The 17,785-nt window shown below is 55.4% G+C and overlaps 4 protein-coding genes and 1 long non-coding RNA gene across 5 annotated transcripts; 2 read left to right on the top strand and 3 right to left on the bottom strand.

The window, feature by feature from the left end:
• MPI (mannose phosphate isomerase) lies at nt 1–3,461 on the top strand. Its single transcript, XM_021547245.3, has 8 exons — nt 1–90; nt 407–534; nt 835–1,035; nt 1,116–1,257; nt 1,784–1,966; nt 2,077–2,250; nt 2,352–2,560; nt 2,916–3,461. The coding sequence occupies exons 1-8, from the start codon at nt 75–77 to the stop codon at nt 3,132–3,134; spliced, it is 1,272 nt and encodes a 423-aa protein (XP_021402920.2). The 5' UTR covers nt 1–74; the 3' UTR covers nt 3,135–3,461.
• A 171-nt stretch (nt 3,462–3,632) lies between these two features.
• Nucleotides 3,633–7,651, bottom strand: FAM219B (family with sequence similarity 219 member B). Its single transcript, XM_077785839.1, has 6 exons — nt 7,453–7,651; nt 5,648–5,750; nt 5,299–5,383; nt 4,881–4,958; nt 4,563–4,611; nt 3,633–4,410 (listed from the first exon to the last, which is right to left on the bottom strand). The coding sequence occupies exons 1-6, from the start codon at nt 7,552–7,554 to the stop codon at nt 4,252–4,254; spliced, it is 576 nt and encodes a 191-aa protein (XP_077641965.1). The 5' UTR covers nt 7,555–7,651; the 3' UTR covers nt 3,633–4,251.
• Nucleotides 7,652–8,668: 1,017 nt separating this feature from the next.
• COX5A (cytochrome c oxidase subunit 5A) lies at nt 8,669–13,886 on the bottom strand. The gene is made up of 5 exons (XM_021547244.2): nt 13,779–13,886; nt 10,787–10,903; nt 9,887–10,008; nt 9,405–9,527; nt 8,669–8,832 (listed from the first exon to the last, which is right to left on the bottom strand). Exons 1-4 carry the CDS (start codon nt 13,861–13,863, stop codon nt 9,414–9,416), a joined length of 438 nt encoding a protein of 145 aa, XP_021402919.1. The 5' UTR covers nt 13,864–13,886; the 3' UTR covers nt 8,669–8,832; nt 9,405–9,413.
• Nucleotides 13,843–14,703, top strand: LOC110479748 (uncharacterized). The gene is made up of 2 exons (XR_002466985.1): nt 13,843–13,949; nt 14,571–14,703. It is a non-coding gene; the product is annotated as an uncharacterized LOC110479748 (long non-coding RNA).
• Nucleotides 14,704–15,646: 943 nt separating this feature from the next.
• RPP25 (ribonuclease P/MRP subunit p25) lies at nt 15,647–17,548 on the bottom strand. Its single transcript, XM_021547242.3, has one exon. It carries the CDS (start codon nt 17,056–17,058, stop codon nt 16,435–16,437), a length of 624 nt encoding a protein of 207 aa, XP_021402917.2. The 5' UTR covers nt 17,059–17,548; the 3' UTR covers nt 15,647–16,434.
• Nucleotides 17,549–17,785: the final 237 nt, after the last annotated feature.

Below are 17,785 nucleotides of genomic sequence, written 5' to 3'. Positions count from 1 at the left end.
GGAAAGGAAAGGAAAGGAAAGGAAAGGAAGGGAGGGGAGAGAGGGGAGGGGGGCAGGTCCTGCCCGGCCGAGCCATGGCGGAGATCCGGGGTGAGCGGGGCACGGGGCACCCACCGCCCGCCGTGGGGATGGGGGCCCTGGGCTGGGCCGCGGGGACGGGGACACCCCCACCGGGACCCCCCCGGGGCGACGCGGCGGAGGGCCCGTGACTCATACCCCCAGCCCGAGCGCCCCAAACCGCCGTGTGATGGTTGAAAATGGTCCCCACAGACACTGTCCCCTCCCAAGCCCTGGTCCTCTCCCTCCCTGACACCCTGTCACCTTGCCCCGGGGGCTCTTTGGGTGTCCGGAAGGGGTTTAGGGGGTTCTTTCTGTGCCCCGCTAACACTTGACTTCCCTCCCGCAGTGTTCCCCCTCTCCTGCGTGGTGCAGAACTATTCCTGGGGGAAGGTGGGCCTGGACAGCGAGGTGGCCAAGCTGGTGGCCAGTGGTGACCCCCTGGTCCAGATCCAGCCTGACCAGCCCTACGCTGAGGTGAGTGTGTCTGTGTCCATTCTGTCCGTGTCTCCGTCCCATCTGTGTGTCCATCCGTGCGTTCATCCCACCCCGTGGCTGTGGCTCTCGCCATCCTGTGTCCTACCAGGATGTGATGCTGACCCTCAGCTGTCCCCTGTCCCCTGGGGGGTGCCTGGCTTGGAGGGAAGCCCGGCATGACTCAGCCCTCGAGGGAGCTGCCAGGGATCACCTCGGGGGCCAGGCAGCCTCTGGAAAAGCCCAAGTCACCCGTGCTGGCTGCCCGGCTCAGGGTGCTGCCGTTCTGTCGGTGTCTCGCAGCTGTGGATGGGCACACACCCCCGGGGCGATGCCCTCATCCGGGATAACCGCATCCCCCAAAAGACCCTGGGCCAGTGGATCGCCGACAACCCCGCCTGCCTGGGGGCCAAGGTGAAGGACGCCTTCCAGGGACACCTGCCCTTCCTGTTCAAGGTGCTGTCGGTCAACACCGCGCTGTCCGTCCAGGCGCACCCCAACAAGGTAGGGAGAGCCCCGCATGGCCAGCCAGGCGGACCCCGCGTCCCCGGGGAGGTCAGCCAGCTCCTGTCCCCTCTCTGCAGGAGCTGGCAGCGAAGCTCCACGCCCAGTTCCCTGAGCACTACCCCGATGCCAACCACAAGCCCGAGATGGCCATCGCCCTCACCCCCTTCGAGGGCATGTGTGGCTTCCGGCCCGTGGAGGAGATTGTCTCCTTCCTCCAGAGTAAGGGTGGAGGAGGGTGCATGGACAGATCCTGGAGTGGGGACAGTGCCCCTGCTCCCTTGGGATGGGCTTTGGGGTGGGGATGGTGGCCCTGCTCCCTTGGGATGGGCTTTGGGGTGGGGACGGTGGCCATGCTCCCTTGGGATGGGCTTTGGGGTGGGGATGAGGACCGTGTTCCCTTGGGATGGGCTTTGGGGTGGGGACGGTGGCCCTGCTCCCTTGGGATGGGCTTTGGGGTGGGGATGAGGGCCCTGCTCCCTTGGATTAGGGTTTGAGGTGGGGATGGTGCTCCCTTGGGATGGAGTTCGGGGTGGGGATGGCGGCCATGCTCCCTCGGGTTCGGGTTTGGGGTGTGAATGGAGGCTGTGGTCCCTTGGGATGGAGCTCAGGGTGAGGGCAGTGCTCCTCAGGGATGGGATTCGCTGTGGGATGGTGACTGCGCTCTCCTGGGATGGCGGTGCTGCTCTGACTGGGGCTGCTCTCCCCTGGCCTGGCGGACCGGCTCTGAGTGGGGCTGGCCCCACAGATGTCCCCGAGCTTCGGGCGCTGATCGGGGAGGTGGCAGCGGAGCAGCTGGAGCGCAGCGGCAGCGACGACCCCCGCGGGGTCTCGGCCGCCCTCCGCGTGTGCTTCACCCGCCTCATGAAGAGCGAGAAGAAGTTCTTCGTGGACCAGCTGAACATGCTGGTGAAGAGGATCTCCCAGGAAGGTGGGTCCTGGCTGTGACACCCCAAACCAGTTCGGGGGGCTGTGTTTAGGGGAGAGGCTGGGGCAGCGGCAGCCCCCTCCCCATGTTGGGCCTGGTCTGTTCCTGCGCAGCGGCGGAAGGGAAGGACACGTCGGGGAGCAACGGGGAGCTGCTGCTGCGGCTGCACTCCCAGTACCCGGGGGACATTGGCTGCTTCACCATTTATTTCCTGAACCTGGTCAGGCTGGAGCCAGGGGAGGCCATGTTCCTGGGAGCCAACGAACCCCACGCCTACCTGCACGGAGGTGAGCGTCAGGGGGCTCCTGCTCCAGCATCCTGCAAGGACTGGCCGTGGGGACAGGAGGAAGGGCTGGGGTAGGCTGACAGCGCTGCCTGGTCCCCACAGACTGCGTGGAGATCATGGCGTGCTCGGATAACACCGTGCGTGCCGGGCTCACCCCCAAGTTCATCGACGTGCTCACCTTGTGTGAGATGCTCAACTACACACCAGCACCCAGCAGCTCCAAGATCCTCCCGGCGGCGCAGAGCCAGCTCGATCCCCACGTCTACCTCTACGACCCACCCGTGCCAGACTTCACCATCATGAGGATAGAGGTGAGCGATGCCAGCTCCGTGCTGGGGACACCAGCTGGGACAGCCCAGCGCTGGCTGGGGCCTGCTCACCTTGGTAATCAGTGTCCTGGCAAGGAGGGAGGGATGCTTGGGTGGGGCGCTGGTCTCTTTATCCCTCCTCTGTTGCCTCTGCCTGGAGCTTGTTCACCGTCTCCAGCAGCTCTGGACAGAGGGAGAACCGTGAAGAGGTCTTGGGTGTCCTCAGCCAAGCTGAGCTCCTGGGCTTGGGCTGCTGCAGGCACAGCAAAGGGGTGGGAATGGGGACAACCCTCTTCCAGCTCTCCAGAGAGGAGTAAAGCTGAAGGAGGCTCCAGCACAGTGACATTTCCCTTGGCAGATCCCTGCCTCTGTCAAGCTGTACCTCATCTCTGCCATGGACTCTGCCAGCATCTTGCTGGTGATCCAAGGGACGGCCGTGGGCACCTCCACAGCCGCAGCCTCCGAGATGTCCCTGCAGCGTGGCTCCGTGCTCTTCGTCTCGGCCAACGAGAGCATCTCCCTGCACCTCTCCTCACCCGACGGGATGCTGCTCTTCCGAGCCTGCTGCCTCCTCTGAGCAGGACCTGGGGCACTTCCTCCACAACACTCCGTGTTCTGAGTAGATAGAAACTGGCGTGGGCAAAGTCTTCTCGCTTGAAAGGTCTCCCTCCACCTATTCAATCCCAAAACCAGCCCTGATGTATAGAAAGAGCAGTTCCGTGGATTGACTCCTTGGTTGTGGTGCAGACCACAGGTTTTCTGCTGCTTCTGGTGGGCTCTTCCCAAGCCTGGCTGATGGCAGCCAGTGTCCCCTTTCTCTGGCTGTAAAAGGGGGCTGTGGGGGATGATGGAGTGGGAGAGCCTCTGCTGCTGTGAATAAAGAGATGACTTTGTCCCTGGCGAAGGGCAGCATGGTGGAGGGAGGAGGATGGAGGGGGACAGAGAGGCTGGGAGCAGCTCCAGCACCCCCCCAACATTGGCTGTGACCCCCTTGCTCCTCAGGCACAGGAAAGGAGTAAAACATGATGAGGAGTCCCTCACACAGGAGTCCCTCTCACAGCACCAGAATCCCATCTGAGTAATGAGATCCAGTTTATTGAGTGCTCCCTTTTACAAGTAAAATACAAAACCAAACAAACATGCCCCCCCACCCCCAAACCAGTTCATGTCTCTTGACATGAAATATTTAAATAAGGTTTCTGTATAAGAAGCTGATTGTCCTCTATGTCATAGAGCAGGACCATGGTTTAAGGCAGCATTTATGGTTTGCAGCAGGGAGGCTCTCCAGCCCCCCAAATCCAAGCCCTGGGCAGAGCTGGGACAGGGGGCCTGGGCTGTGCCTCACCTGCATCAAAGCAGCGTTGAGGAGAATGGGAACAAGCCATTAGCTCCAACCCCAGAAACTCCCAAATCCTTCCCTTTATATCCCTGTGGAGGTGCCAGGCCCTGCCTATCCTCCCTTCCCACCCCAGCCAAGTGCCAAGTCCCATTCAGGTCACCAAACTGTCACTGTGCCACCTCCCCCTGATATTGCTGAGTGTAAGGAGAAGAATTTTAGTCTTTTGGAGTCAGTTGGTCTCTGCCGTGAGCAGCATCGTTCAGTCCTTGTGCCACAGTCCTGGCGTGGGACCTGGACACCCACCAGCATCCCACGGGACAAAGAAAGTGCTGGATTTTGACCTGTTCTTGTGCAGCTACTGGATCACACAGGAGAGATTTTCTCCGAAACAACAGGGGCAAGAAGAGGAGGCAGCAGATTTTGGGGGGATGAGATCCAGGTCTTCGTCATCGGGGACCTCGTCGAGGTGGTACCCATCCTGCAGCAGCTGCCGGCTCAGGTCCTGGGTCACCTGCTGCGGGGGACAAAGCAGAGCTCTGCGGGATGGACACACACCCATGCCCTGTGGGGTGATGCTTCCAGCCCCTAGGCAGAGCCTCCAGGGGTCAGGGGAATGAGGGAGCCCCTGGGGACCCCACAGCACCAGAGTCAAAGCCCCGCACTTGCCTCAGCGGAGGAGTATCCTGAGGAACACCTGGATCCTGGCTCCCCGTCACTGGGGGGAAACACAAACAGAGCTGGCCAGGAAATGGGGTCTTTAGGATGCAGATAAGGGGAATTTGGAGGGGAAAAGGAGCTGGCAGTGCAACCCTAAGGGATATTTGAAATCTGGGCCAACAGGAGCGTTTTGCTGCTCTGAGGTGCCCAGTGCCATCAGTGGTGTTCTACAAGTAACAAGGAAAATCAACCCCCGCAAAAAGCCATCTGGGAGCACCCCCACCCTTAAAATCATGGGATATTTACCCAAAATCCTGGGATATTCACCTGTCTGAGTCGAGGGAGACCAGGTTTTCATCAGCTGTCTGGCTGAGCGCCGTGTAGCCCTTGTTGAACTTCACAGACCTGCCAGAAAACACAGGGGGGAGACCAGCACAGATGTTTTAGGTGGAAACACATTTATGGAGCTGACAGGCTGAGGAGCCAGGGCAGGAATCCCACTCCTTCCCACCCAGGCCCTGTCCAGGGCTGCCACCAGCTAAACCCCAGGACACCCCAATAAATCCATACCACCAAATTATCCCCAAAATAAAGAGGAAAGCAGTATATTTTATTATACTGCGTGTTTCTGGCCAAACAGAGCCAGCAAAATAAGGTCCCCAACTCATTTTTAATCCTCTGACTTTCCCAGTCTCCCCAAGAAAAGTGAAAAACGCATTTTGAAAACAGGAAGAGGGGATCAGACCTTTTAGGAGTTGGTTTCAGGGCAGTGGGTGCCCCCAGCAGCCCCTGCCTTCGCAGCGCTGCCTTTGCCAGCTCCCGCTGCCTCTCTGAAAGCCAAGCACAGGGACAGGGAGAAAAATTCCCAAGTGCTCCCAAAGGGTTTCTTCTTCTGGGGGATGGGTCAGGAGGGTGGTGCAGGTGAGCGTGGGCACAGTTCAGTGCTTTCCAAAGGCATCTCTGTGGGTTTGTAATGGGGTTTTATAAAGGTTTTATCCCAAGAAGGAATTAAAGGGCTTTTGGTAACCCCAGCTCTGGGAGAGAGGCAGAAATGACACCCGAAATCCCAGCAGAGTCCACCAAGCATCACTTACTCAGCTTGGCCTGAATGGAGGGAGGTTTGCTCATGATGTATGGACCCCTTTTCTCCACCACATCTGCCCCCTTGTTCAGCCTCTTCTTTTCAGCCCAAATCAGCTAAAAAAAAAGAGTGGGAGAAGCATTTAGCACCTCTCCACGGAGATGAAGTAAAGCAGAGTGAACTCGGAGCATCGGATGCTCCTGGGAGCTCAAGGTCAGCAGGGAAATCTTTCGCCAGGGAAATTTGTCCCCAGGGACAGCTCCTCCTCCCCAGCCCGGGAGGAGGGAGAGGAAAAGGAATAAGCAGATCTGATAGCAGATGAAAGGATTATTTGGGAATGGTGATGCTCATTAAAAGCACAGGTAGTCACCACCAGTTCCTGTGCAAGCCTGGCTGCAGTAATACTTGGGAAAAGGTGGTGGAGGAGATTTACTGAGAGGTTAATCAAACACAAATGTAAGGATTGGGTGTTTTAATTTGGGGTTTCCAAACTTCTCCTTTTATCCAGTTATTGTCAAGGAGAACAAATGCTCCTAAGGGCAAGGGGGAGGAAAAATTCTCCACAAGGACAAGAAGTAATGAAGAAAATAGAGGGAAAATCAGAGAGAGTTGGCACAGGAGGGACATGGAATTAAAGGAATACGGCAGAGGACTGGGGATGGTGATTGGAGAGCACAGCCAGGATTAGCCTCAGTGTCTTAAACTGGAATTAGCATGACAGAGCTTTATGGTAGGAACGACCAGGCAGGCAGTGCCCCCCAGATCCCTTTGGATGGGCCATACCCCTTCCTAGCCGCCTGGTGCTGTGCCGATACACCTCTGCGTGTACATATATATATTTGTATTTATATTTATACATTGTATACAGTACTGTGCCTGCCTGTCTGCAACCCTGAAAGATGAACTCTCCCACTGTATTGATCCTCTACTGCCCCACACATCTTCCCCATACTGCCCCAGGGACATACCCCACACTGCCCCAGGGACATACCCCAGCCCCATAACCCCTGTGCACACACCATACTGCCCTACAGACACTCACAGCCCTATACCACCCCCATGCATACACCCCACAGTGCCCCACGGACATCATACTGCCCCATAACCCCTGTGCACACACCCCACACTGCCCTACAATACCCTACTATAGCACTACCATGCACACACCCCACATTGCCCTATGGACACAGCCCAGCCCTATAACACCCCTATTCATGTACCCCACACTGCCCTATGCTCTCCTCAGCCCCACAGCTCCATGCAGATATCCCACCCAGCCCCACATTCCCCATGCAGATATCCCACACAGCCCCATAGCCCCATGCAGATATCCCACATTCCCCATGCAGATATCCCACCCAGCCCCACATTCCCCATGCAGATACCCCACACAGCCCCATAGCCCCATGCAGATATCCCACACAGCCCCACAGCCCCATGCAGATACCCCACACAGAACCATAGCCCCATGCAGATATCCCACCCAGCCCCACATTCCCCATGCAGATATCCCACATTCCCCATGCAGATACCCCACACAGCCCCACAGCTCCATGCAGATATCCCACCCAGCCCCACATTCCCCATGCAGATATCCCACACAGCCCCATAGCCCCATGCAGATATCCCACACAGCCCCATGCAGATACCCCACACAGAACCATAGCCCCATACAGATATCCCACACAGCCCCATAGCCCCGTACAGATATCCCACACAGCCCCACAGCCCCGTACAGATATCCCACACAGAACCACAGCCCCGTACAGATATCCCACACAGCCCCGCATCCCCAGCACACCCGTACATCGCACGTACCCCCGGGCCCCGCCGGCCGCCGGCTCCGCTCGCACCAGGACCAGGACCAGGACCGGGACCGGGACCGGGACCCGGCCCGGCTCCGCCGCCGCCCGTCGCCATGGCCGCCCCTGGCCCCGCCCCACAGCCCGCCCGCCAATGGCAGCGCGGGGCTGGCGGGACTCAGCCAATGGGAGGCGGGGAAAAGGCGCGCCCCTCTGCCGCGCATGCGGGGTAGGACCGGACGGCGGGACCGGACGGCGGGACGGGGCAGCGGGACTATAGGATGGAGCACCGGGACTATAGGAAGGGGCACCGGGACCATAGGATGGAGCAGCGGGACCATAGGACGGGGCAGCGGGACCATAGGACGGGGCAGCGGGACCATAGGATGAAGCAATGGGACCATAGGGTGGAGCAGCGGGACTATAGGATGGAGCACCGGGACTGAAGGATGGAGCACCGGGACTATAGGACGGGGCACCGGGACCATAGGGTGGAGCAGCGGGACCATAGGAAGGGGCAGCGGGACTATAGGATGGAGCACCGAGACTATCGGGGGGGGCACCGGGACCATAGGACGGGGTACCGGGACAAAAGGATGGGACAACGGTACCATAGGACGGGGCAGTGGGACTAAAGGATGGAGCACCGGGACTATAGGATGTGACACCGGGACTATCGGAGGGGGCACCGGGACGTGACCACGGATCAAATAGCGGGACAGGAAGGGACGGGACAGGACAGCAGGGCATCCTGCCCCCCACGGCTCTTGTCCTGAGCCCGCTGTGCAGAAACAAATTCCTGCTTTCCCAGAAAATTCCCCTCTTCTAGGAGGAAAAGAACAGAATTAAGGTATTTCCCTTCTCCTCCCACTTCTGTTGGTTTATTTTCTTTCCCAAACCCTTGCCGGGGCCAGGGCTGAGTGGAAAACAGGGACAATATCTATCCCAAATAAATCCCCTTCCCGGTGAGGACACAAACTGGTGCCTCCCACCCTCGCCTGAGGCTTTGGACACCATCCCAGAGAAATGTCTCCTCCCCAAAGCTGTGCGTACAGGAACCACACTCTCCACACAGCTCCTCCTCTTCCCCTCCCAGAGACGCGGCTTGGGAAGGCTCTGGGCATGAGCTTTGCAGAGTAAGTAACAATTCAGAAGCTCCTAAGAGCACGTTTATGGTTTGTTCCTTCTTTTTCCCTAGAAAAGCAACAGGAAATAACCACAGGAGGCACTGGTTCCACATGAGTCAAACCAGTTTTTCCTTTATTAGGTTCAACTCCACGGCACTTCCATTGTGACTCAATAAAGGAAGAAGTTATTTCAGGTAAGATTTAAAGTTTGTCTCTCCAAGTGACGGTGTACAATCTGGTAGCATCAGTAGAATGCTTGAGTGATCCACCTGGCATAGAAAATAACAAGGGAAAAATAAAAAAAGCCATTAAAAGAAGCAGCCTAGAATCTCCACAAAGTTTCCATGAGGTCCCAAACGAGTTATTTCCATCCCTTTTAGTTTCAAAGCCTTGTTTAACCATGCTCAGCTCAAAAATGCAGCTACTGCATTCCCAGCACAGCTGATTCAGGACCCCTGGCACCCAGACATTGTATCCCAGGGCAAGGAGGAGGAAAAGGACTTAATATATCCAGAATCGAGCACTATTTACAGCAGTCTGACACACAGTATATTATTTTTTTAATATTATGCATATATATACACACAGTATATTCTTTTTTTAAATATTATGCTTAGAATAGAGATTCTAAGCATAATATTTTAAAAAACAATATGACACTGGTCATCTCCTGAGGAAACTGAGCTGAGAGATTTGTTTCCCTTCCACAAGGATTTTTATTTAGGGCTTTATTTCAGTCTGGGATTAAGGTACATTAGGTCTTGCCTACGTTGTCTTTGTCAGGGGGTTTGGGGTGCAGGACTCCCATGCCAAGAGTCTGGGAAGCAACATCAAACCTTACCAACAAGGTTTATGCTTTGTCTAGGCCCAGTTCCTCTGGAGTGGAGATTCCGAGTTCACTCAAAGTTGGTCTAAGCTCCTGGATAACGTAAGGATAGATTTCCTTGTGGGGTCCTGCCTTGTCCTGAAAAAAAAAAAACCCAAAAAACAAAGAATGGAGTAACTTCAAAACACACATCTCCAAAGCCTCCCACCCCAGCCATTGCTTGTGGCAGAGCAGAGCTCCTGGCCTCTAGGGCTGAAATAAAAGTCCTGGCTTCTCTTAATTCTCTGGCCAGGCTGCATTCAGGTTTCAAGGAGCTGGTTTCAGGTGTTCCCCAAGAGACCTTTCTGAGTTACTCTCTCAGTCCCTCAAGAAGCCAGCAAGCGTTGCCACAGATTCTGGCAGCAGGAAAGTGTGGCTGTCCTTTGCAGCAGGAAAAAGCCAAGGTAAGCCACCCTGCTGCCAGGCTCTGGCAATGGGAACAGAGCAGCTCCACCCACCTTTACAACTTCTAGGATGCGGACAGCGCTGGCAAAGTCATTTAACCGTCTGCAGGCCCTCAGAGCCGCGTCGATGATTTTGGGCTCCGGGACCAGGTCGTAACCCACCAGTGTGTTTATGCCTGTGGAGACAAGGAAACACCAAGGGGAACTTGGGACCAGCTTGTCATGCCCTCAAAAGGAACCCCTTGTGTCTACTCCCTTCCTCTGTGACAGAAAAAAATAAACCATCATCAGCTAGGTGCTGCTGGAAGGATCCTTCTGGCTGCAATTATTATGAAATCACATTTTTAAGGCCTATTTGGCCTTAAAAGATGAACTCTCCCACTGTATTGCTCCTATACTGCCCCATGGACACACCCCAGTCCTATCCCCCTTTGTGCACATACCCCATACTGCCCTACAGACACGCCCAACCCCATAATCCCTGTGCACACACCCCATACTGCCCTACAGACACTCCCAGCCCTCTACCACCCCCAAAAATGGAGTAAGTTTAATAAAACTTGGCAACACCACAGCAAACAACTGGGGACAGACACACAAAAAGCCTGCAGGGAGTTATGGCCAAGCCATTAGCCAAAGTCCAAAGAAAAATTAGCATAGTAGAGCTCAAACACACTTTCCTTGGAGCAAATGTTACTCTCCCTCCCATCCAGGTGTTAAAATTATGGAATCATGGAATGGTTTGGGTTGGAAGTAGCTCAGAGATCATCTAGTCCACCATTCTGCCACGGGCAGGGATACCTTCCACTAGAGACCAGGTTACTCCAAGCCCTCTCCAGCCAGGCTTTGGACCCTTCCAGGGATGGGGAGTCCAGAAAATGCCAACTAAAGTTGTTATTTCTGGTCACAAAACATCTATTTACGCCAGGTTATGTTTCCTGGTCTTCAACTTACCTTTCCTGAGCTCCCAGGCATCGATATCTGGCTTGTTGAAATACGTCACCCAGCGAGCATCGAATTCTTCATCTGACTCTTGTGACCCATGAGAGTAGCAGCGGGCAGGAAGCACAGCTGAGTGCAGAAAAAAAGGAACAAACTTGGAGCAAATGGAAGATAACACTGCTTTAGTCCCTGACCAAGAGGCTAGAAACCATCAAATATGTATTTCCCTTGTTACGGTTTCTCTGGTTCAGTTCTGGATGAGCCCTGGGTATGTGACTTATTAAATATTGTGGTTTATGTTGTAGCAAAGTGTCTACTTTTTTCCACATCAAGACTTCCAAAGTGTTCCCAGAGCATTGATCAGAGCAGGGGAAAGACACACAAAAACCAGCTCTGGATACCAGTCCTGAAGAGTCCATTCCTTTTTCTGTAAAATACAGGAATTCTCCCTCTTCCCACAGCCAAGTGAGACTGAGGAGCTTTAACATTCACATTCCTCATGAACAAAATTACATTAAATTCCTACAGAGGCTCTCAAAAGCAAAGGGATGAGAGATATTCCTTCCAACAGAAGGGTTGGAGGAGGAAAAAAAATTATCACTCTGTCTACCCTAGAGAAAACTCCTGGATCTCAAAGTTGCAATTGCATTAATATTTGATAACTAAACACAAAAAGCAGATTGTATGCTAATGCATAAATTAGTCCGATAGGATCATTAATTTGTTTGTTACTCAGCACTATCATAAATTGCTGGTTTTTTGGATGAACCTGTCTTTTTTTAACCCCACAAAGGTTAGAACAGTTTTCCAAGGCAACTAAACTGAAGGACCACAAGCCTGGTGCTTCCTTTCCCCACTGCTAATCTCACTCCACTAATATTTGCAGAGAGGTCACACACCAGATACGACCTTGGAGCTCAAAGCTCTGCTTCACAGAAGTCAAATTTAGCTCCTGACTTTTTCTTTCTTAACCCAGCATGAACCACTCACAGTGATTAACTACAGGGTTTTATTAAAAGAAAAACAACCAAAGAAAAAAACCAAACAAAAAAAACCACCCAACATCACAATTGGGTTCTATTTTTGCTGATATACTTCTCTTTGGTTTCATTAATGGCAGCCTAATTAGCAGGCAATTTGCTTTTTTAACAAAACTTCACCTGATCCACCATTTCAGCTGCAATACTGGTTTATGCAATGGAAGCATGAAAATAGCTTTATTTATTTTAGCTATGGAAAAGTAAACAACGGGCAAAGACAGAATTAAAATGCCCTTTTGGTTCCTGTAGGGAAATTCCCCCTCCTTTCCCCAGCTCCAAAGCAGACCTTTGAGTCTGCTTGCTGCAACAAATCACCTGCACAGCTGAGCTCAGAGCAAGAGCAGGGCTCTGCAAATGCTCCTGCTCCCAGGACACTGCTGAAAACCCTCCAGGTTTCAGCTGGTTGAAGGAGAATCCTTATTTTTCCTACACGGAAAGGAAGGAAAGGAAGGAAAGGAAGGAAAGGAAGGAAAGGAAGGAAAGGAAAAATCCTACAGACAAACAGCAAATCTCAGCTGGAGAAAAGCCTAAATTGAAGCACTCAAATGCCATCTTTAAGTCAAAATCTAAAGTCTTTCCTCAACAAAAGCATTCAGTGGATCCAGGAGGCAAATACAGACCATAAGAATTGAAACCCTGGCTTTCCAAGGTGTGTTTCTCAATTGCTGCTATGTTTCCTTTCCATATTAATGCTTATATCTGTACCTGCAGAGTCCCTCTGCCCTGAGTTTCAGCAGGGTCCATCAAGGTCAGTGGCACACACATGACGTGTGTGTCACAGCCGACCTATCCAGGCAGAGATTCCCAACTCGAGGAAGAACCAAAGGGCAAGCACCTTTGCTTTAAAGTGAACTCAGCAGGCATTAAGCGTAAAATCACCTAATGTGACACAAAAACATGTTAAAGCTTCTCCGTGAGGGCCAGAATTGGGAAGTTTTCTCCGGTAATGATCACAGAAGTAAAACACACATGAAGAAAAATATTAATTTACTGAAAATCTGAGAACGAGGAGCCCAGGGATTACACAGGGAAGGTTTTGCAGCAACAGAACCCCCCTGCAAAGGGGTCGCAGCAGTGTTAAGTGGGGTGTTTGAAACACCAGACCTTGGAAAAGAACACAGCCTACTGGAAACGAGACATACAAGCAGCCGGGGCTCAGCACCTCAAAGGAATAGCGAACAAAGACTATTAGTGGATTAAAAATAACAAAAGACCAAGGGTGTTGAGTAGCATCTAAGAAATCCTGTGCTTATTGTTTAAAAAGACGCGACAGGCTCCCTAAGGCAGTTGTTTAACTCACACGTGCCGCAGCAGAAGCTCACGCAAGTCTTCGAGCATGATTCGTGCTTCTTAATTAGGTATTAATTGCGATGCAGAAGTTAATTGGCTATTAATGGCGGTGCATTCTCTGCAGTCTCCTTCCAGCCCTGCCACCCTGGCCACCATCACAGCACGCTGCCTGGGGCTGGTCCTCCTACTCTCCTTATTAACTGGGGCGCTAAAAAGTTGCTAATATTATAAATAAAATTAATCGGACTGTCAGTGAGGAGGGTGAGGGCCGGCGCGGAGCTGCAGCGGAGCCGGGGATGGGGCTGGCGGAGATCACGGCCGCCCTGCATCAATGTCACCTTGGCGGGGGGCGCAGGGGAAGCGCCACCGCCCCCGCTGCAGCCCCGGCGGTGCCCGGTGCGGCAGTGCCCGGTGCGGCAGTGCCCGGTGGCCGCTGAGGCGGTGCCCGGTGCCCGCCGAGCCGGTGCCCGCTGAGGCGGTGCCCGGTGCCCGCTGAGGCGGTGCCCGGTGCCCGCCGAGCCGGTGCCCGCTGAGGCGGTGCCCGGTGGCGGCGGCCCGCGCAGGCCGCGGGGTCACGGCAAGGACACGCAGGGCCGCGTGGCCCCGCTCCCCGCCCCGCCGGCAGCCCGGGCGCCGAGCGCGGCGGCAGGGACGGAGACAGTGCGGCCGCTCACCTGCAGGGCCGGCGGGCCGGCGGACGGCGGCGCGGAGGCCGGAGACGGCGCAGCGGCGGAGCAGAGAGGCGCTGGCGGCCAGCATGGCGGCGGGCTGTGAGGGGGGAAACAGCACCGGGGAGCGGGGGCGCGCCGCTGGGTCCCGCAGCGCACCGGGAGGGAGGGACGGAGGTGAGGGCCGAGGGGGGCCGCTGAGGCGGGTACGGCGGCGCGGCGGGGACGGAGGGGGAGCGTGGAAGGGCGGGAGGCGGCGGGGACGGGCTGGGGGCGCGGCGGGGCGGGACCGCCGCCATCTTGGGGCGGGGCCGGCCGCCATTTTGTGCGTGAGGGGAGCGAGTCCGCCGGCCCTTCACCTCGCCGAGGAGCGCCGCGGGAGTGTTTGGGCTGCTTTTTTGAGACGATCGGGCTCGGTCTGGAGGGGTTCGGGCTGTTGCCGCCCCCATTTATCCGAGTCCGCGCAGCCCCAGTGCAGCCTCTGCGTCCCTGTCAATGGGCACCCCGCACTCGGTCCCTGTGAGGGGAATGGGCTCAGAGCGGCTCGGCCGCGCCCGCCACCTCCCAGCTCTCCGAGTGTCCCTGTCCCCACACCGTGCGCTGCTGCCCTCAGCCACCGCCGCACCGACCCGGGCACGAAATCGCCACAAAACTCATCCCTGGGGCTGTGCCTCTGCAGTGCCGCACAAAACCACAAAACCGTCGTGATTATTCCACTCACCACGTCCCCCGGCATCATCATTCTCGTTTAAATACTTTTTTTTTTTAACAGTCCTTTTTTATTATTTTCCCCTGCAGGAAGTTATCAATCCGCAGCCAGCAAAGCAAGCAAGGAGGGTAAAATCCCCAGAGCTGCCTCTGTGATTGGAAACTACCTGTCAATGAAAGCCATTGAAGAGATCTTGCAAATGAACAAAATAAGGAGAAATAAGTGGTTTTTATTCTTGTTTCCTTGCTCGGAGAAATGTGAGGTGGCAGCAGTGAAGGTGAAGGGCTGTTAGTGTTTGACCATGTGACTCCCACAGTCTTCAGGTTCTGATCAGGGTGTTTACAGAGAGATTTATTAATTACAGGGTTTTAAATTAATTTTATTAGTAATTTTTAATGTATTTGGTGTAGGTGGCTGTACCTGGTGCTCCTGTGTGGGGTGAAGGGTTGATCATTAGATCCTTCAGATGGGGTCTGCACTGCATAAAGGAGCTGGGGGGAGCTGGATGGGATAGAGCCCAAAGCTTTACCATCCCCAAACCAACAACAACAACAAAAAAAGATCATTAACATAAAAACAAAACAGTTGGAAATTAATGTTCAAGTGAAGGGAATCAATCTGCAGTAGGACAGATAAGCACAAGCGTCTGGCCCGAGGAGCATCTGCCTGCTGAGGGAGATAACAAGGTCACTGCCTCACAAAACAGACCCTGCTTCCTCCTCTTCCTCCTCCTCTCCTTTCATTCCCACTCCCAGCCAAGCAAGCCCTTGACAAAGAGAGAACGCTGACTGTCCCTGTAGAGCAGGAGTGAGGCAGGGAGATAAGGCAGCTGCAGCCAGAGAATCCCTCACGTGGATTTTGGGAAGGGTTTGCTCCTTAATACCGATTAATTCATCCCGCAGTGCTGCTAGGCGCTGGGCAGAGGGAACCAGGTGGATCAAGGCTTGGCATCCCATAACACATCCCCCACATCTCCTCCGTCCCCCCTGGAACTGGGGCTTTGCCAGGTGCTGCTGTGCCGGCACAGGAGACCCCAGTCCCGTTCTTCCAAGGGACAGAGTCTGGCTGGGATCCCCTTGTTGAGGGCTGGCAGCAGCCTTCACTGTGCTGATCCGTGCCATGGCCAGCAGCCACGATGATCCCCCCTTTTTCCCATAGACATATCTATTTCTAAAGAGCTTTTATTTTCCATTCATTTCTCTTTACCCCCTGGAAGTAGCAGGGATTTTGCTCTGAAGCACTCTGCAGCCAAGGCACAACCCCAAAACCTCCTCATCCTGTGCTGGGCACTGCATCCAGTCACAATAATCCCCTGCCCAATGCTTCCATTGCCCCCAGCTTCCCACACCGTGGCTTCCCCGAGCTCCAGACCAGAGTATCCAGTGTGGGTTGTTTTATTTCCTTTTGCTGTCCCACAGGCAGGCAGCACAGTACAGTGCTTGGCTCTGTGGGTGCAGGGAGAGAACAACCCCTGTGCTTGTTTGGGTGATTTTTTTGGGATGAATCACAGTCTCACAGGATGCTGAGCCTGTCATTAGTAACTCCAACAGCTCCTCAGCGGCAGGTTTGATAATGAAGGTTTTATTCCAACAAGCTTGGAGCAAACCCATCTCTCCTGATGGATGAGGTGTTTGCAGTGGGGAGCGGTGTGGTGGTCCAGGCACCCCTCGGCTGCTCTGGCTCCCTGGGAGTTGCTGCAGGAGGTGGCTGGTGGTCACAGTGTCCCTGGTTGGCTGAATTAGAGGTCACCAGCTCCCCCCCACAGCCTCACCTGCTTCAATCCATGGAGGGTTTAACCGTTTAACACTCACGCCAAATCTGGGGACCCCCATCCACAGGGGTCAAAGCAGCAAGTGGGGACAGGTCAGGGGGAGTCTGCAGCCCACCAGTGACCTTGGAATGAGTGGATATTCCTGCCTCGATACCTGGCTGGTAGGGTGGGAGGCACTGGGGTCAGTGGTCCTGCTGGCCAGCAGTGGTCCCCGTGCCCCTGGGGCTGTCAGGCACCTGTACCTGCAGCTTCTTGGGCAGCAGCTCCTCGCAGGGAGGTGGCAGCGTCCGCTTCAGCCCCTTGGTGGAGGACCCCAGTGTGTCTTCTCCCGCCTCATGCCGGGGCTCGGGGGGCTGGTACCCCATCTGGTTGGGATCCAGGGGGTCCCGGGAGAGCAGGATGCAGATGGAGGGGACGTTCTTGTGGACAGTCAGGTTCTGTGCGGGGCCGTCGGGCGGTGGGTCCTGGTTCTCCCAGACCTCCAGCACAGTTTTGTAGCGTACCTTGGTGACCTGGTGGAGCCCTCCCAGCTTGCGCTTCATGATCTCCACGCAGGTGATGGTCTTGGTGACCGCCCTGCCGCAGCCGCTGAACACGATCTGCCGCCTGCCCTTCAGCTCCATCTGGGCCATGGCGAAGTTCATCAGGTTCCTGATCTTGCTGCCCTCCTTGACTTTCATCTCCACCACGTCCGGGGGCAGGTCTGGGAAGGGTAATGGCATCTCCTCCTCCGAGGTCCTCACCTTTCGGAAGTTCTCCATCCTGGACTGGGCAGCGGGCTTGGCTCTCCCTCCTTCGGCAGCCATCCTTCACCTCTTCCCGGTGGATCCACACAGGCTCCTAGCCCCCGGCAACCATAGCAGGGCTGACCTCGCTGCCCTCCAGCCCAGCCCTGTGTGCTGCAACCACCAGCCCTTTCTCCTCGGCTCTCCAGGGGCTGGCTGTGGGCTCGGTGGCAGTGCCAGAGGCTGTCTCCTGTGGGAGGCAGGGCTGCAGGATCCTCTGGGTGCTCCCAGTTGCTCTCAGCAGGGATAACAGCCAGCTCCAGCTCTTGGTGATGCTTGGGCTCCTCCGCTCCCGCTGCAGCACTCGCTTCTGCTGCTCTTTGCTTCATTCTGGACTTCAGCAGCCCCCAGAGCTGTTCTGTGTAATTAGCAGATCCTCCCCCTCTCCCTCCCCTTCCTCCCCTCCTCCTCCTCCTCCCCTGCTCAGCCGCCCATCCCAGCACCCTGCTCCTGCCTTCATCCCTGCCAGGCAAAGGGGAGGGCAGGGAACCCAGGTCTCTGTCCTGGAACAGAGAAGGGAAGGAGGGGAGGGTGGAAGGCAGAGGGAGAAGCTCACTCTTGCCTTCATAATGTTCCCAAAGTCCTGCCCCCTTAAAGAGAACCTGGTCCCTTCTCTCGGTGCTCGCTCCTCTCAAGGACGCCCACTGCTAACTGCAAATGTCACCCTGCCTGCCTGCCCTGCAGCATTCCCAGAGGGATGCGGAATCCCAGCCACGCTGTGTCCAGGGATGGCACAAAGATGCAGCAG

This window comes from Lonchura striata, chromosome 11, assembly GCF_046129695.1.
Source record: "Lonchura striata isolate bLonStr1 chromosome 11, bLonStr1.mat, whole genome shotgun sequence".
NCBI lineage: Eukaryota > Metazoa > Chordata > Aves > Passeriformes > Estrildidae > Lonchura > Lonchura striata.
Note: the sequence above shows the minus strand (reverse complement) of the source record. Positions and strands in the feature narration are given on the sequence as shown.

Bases quoted from the DNA above. Each gene is read 5' to 3' on its own strand.
- MPI (XM_021547245.3), top strand. The intron at 535-834 runs GTGAGTGTGTCT...GGTGTCTCGCAG, and splicing joins CTGACCAGCCCTACGCTGAG to CTGTGGATGGGCACACACCC. The intron at 1,258-1,783 runs GTAAGGGTGGAG...CTGGCCCCACAG, and splicing joins GATTGTCTCCTTCCTCCAGA to ATGTCCCCGAGCTTCGGGCG.
- FAM219B (XM_077785839.1), bottom strand. From the start codon at position 7,554: ATGGCGACGGGCGGCGGCGGAGCCGGGCCGGGTCCCGGTCCCGGTCCC. The intron at 4,612-4,880 runs GTGAATATCCCA...GTTTCCCCCCAG, and splicing joins GTCTCCCTCGACTCAGACAG to TGACGGGGAGCCAGGATCCA. The intron at 4,411-4,562 runs GCAAGTGCGGGG...TGTCCCCCGCAG, and splicing joins CAGGATACTCCTCCGCTGAG to CAGGTGACCCAGGACCTGAG.
- COX5A (XM_021547244.2), bottom strand. From the start codon at position 13,863: ATGCTGGCCGCCAGCGCCTCTCTGCTCCGCCGCTGCGCCGTCTCCGGC. The intron at 10,904-13,778 runs GTGAGCGGCCGC...TTCTGCACTCAG, and splicing joins CCGGCCCGCCGGCCCTGCAG to CTGTGCTTCCTGCCCGCTGC. The intron at 9,528-9,886 runs GTGGGTGGAGCT...TTTTTTTTTCAG, and splicing joins GCATCCTAGAAGTTGTAAAG to GACAAGGCAGGACCCCACAA.
- RPP25 (XM_021547242.3), bottom strand. From the start codon at position 17,058: ATGGCTGCCGAAGGAGGGAGAGCCAAGCCCGCTGCCCAGTCCAGGATG.